Source organism: Platalea leucorodia, assembly GCF_965183815.1.
Source record: "Platalea leucorodia genome assembly, chromosome: 23".
NCBI classification, from domain to species: domain Eukaryota; kingdom Metazoa; phylum Chordata; class Aves; order Pelecaniformes; family Threskiornithidae; genus Platalea; species Platalea leucorodia.
In genome coordinates, this window is record NC_138845.1 from 2,892,613 (window position 1) to 2,893,942 (window position 1,330).

General features: G+C 69.5%; 1 protein-coding gene across 1 annotated transcript; it reads left to right on the plus strand.

Annotated features, from left to right (window-relative positions):
• Positions 1 to 334: 334 nt before the first annotated feature.
• SP7 (Sp7 transcription factor) lies at positions 335 to 1,330 on the plus strand (the record flags this gene model as incomplete). The annotated part of the gene is made up of 1 exon (XM_082332337.1): positions 335 to 1,330. One exon carries the CDS (start codon positions 335 to 337, stop codon positions 1,328 to 1,330), a length of 996 nt encoding a protein of 331 aa, XP_082188463.1.

The following is a 1,330-nucleotide window of genomic DNA, read 5'->3' on the forward strand; positions in this document are numbered from 1 at the left end:
TGGGTGCCCCATTGCACCAGTTACCCCATTGCACCGGGTGCCTCCCAGCACTGGGTGCCCCATTGCACCAGTTACCCCATTGCACCGGGTGCCTCCCAGCACTGGGTGCCCCATTGCACCAGTTACCCCATTGCACCGGGTGCCTCCCAGCACTGGGCGCCCCATCGCACTGGGCACCTTACAGCACTGGGTGCCCCCCTTTATCTCCTTCCCCCCAGCACCCTAACACCCATCTCCCTCTTCCCGCAGGCCGCCGGGCGCCATGGCCCCGTGCCCCCGCTGACGCCGTCCCCGCCACCTCGGGGTGCTCCCACCCGTCCCCGCCACCGCCGCCATGGGTGACTCCTACACCGCCGCCTTCCCCAGCGCCCCGGGGCTGCTCTCGCCCTCCGCCAGCCCCCAGGCATCGCCCGGCCCCTACGGCCCCGACTACGGCCCCTTCGGCCACCCCTTCCCGGCACCCACCGGCGCCCAGGAGGTGCTGGGTGCCCCCGTGGTGGTGACGGCCAAGGGGCACCCACCGGGCGACTGCCTGCCGGGCGTCTACCCCTCGCTGGAGATGCCGCATCCCTACGGCTCCTGGTACAAGGGTGGCATCGGCGGGGGGCTGCCGGGGGGCTCGGGGCCGGCAGCACCCTCCTGGTGGGACGTGCACCCTAACGGGGGCTGGCTGGGGGGGCCGGCGGGCGCCGAGGGGCTGCAGGGCTCGCTGCAGGGCCAGCCCACCCTCAGCCCCCCGCTTCCCACTTACGGCTCCGATTTTGGGGCTCTCAACCCACCCCCCTACACCAGCAACCCCGCCGCACCCCCAACCCCTAAAACCACCCCGGGCGAAACCCCTAAGGGACCACGCGGCGGTTCGTTAGGGGGGCGTCCGGCCTGCGATTGCCCGAATTGCCAAGAGCTGGAGCGTTTGGGGGGGCCGGGAGGCTCCCGACGAAAGCCGGTCCATAGCTGCCACATTCCGGGTTGCGGGAAGGTTTACGGCAAAGCCTCCCACCTGAAAGCCCACCTGCGCTGGCACACGGGCGAACGCCCCTTCGTCTGCAACTGGCTTTTCTGCGGCAAACGTTTCACCCGTTCCGACGAGCTGGAACGGCACGTCCGTACCCACACGCGGGAGAAAAAATTCACCTGTCTCCTTTGCAGCAAGCGTTTTACCCGCAGCGATCATCTCAGCAAGCACCAGAAGACCCACGCCGAAGCCGGGCCCCCCAAACCCCCCCCCAGCGGTAGCGGGGAGCAGCCCCCCGCTTCGCCTCGGCAACCTCCGGCTTCGCCCGGGAAAGATGCCGGTAGCCCCGAGGCCAGCAGTTTGTTGGAGATTTGA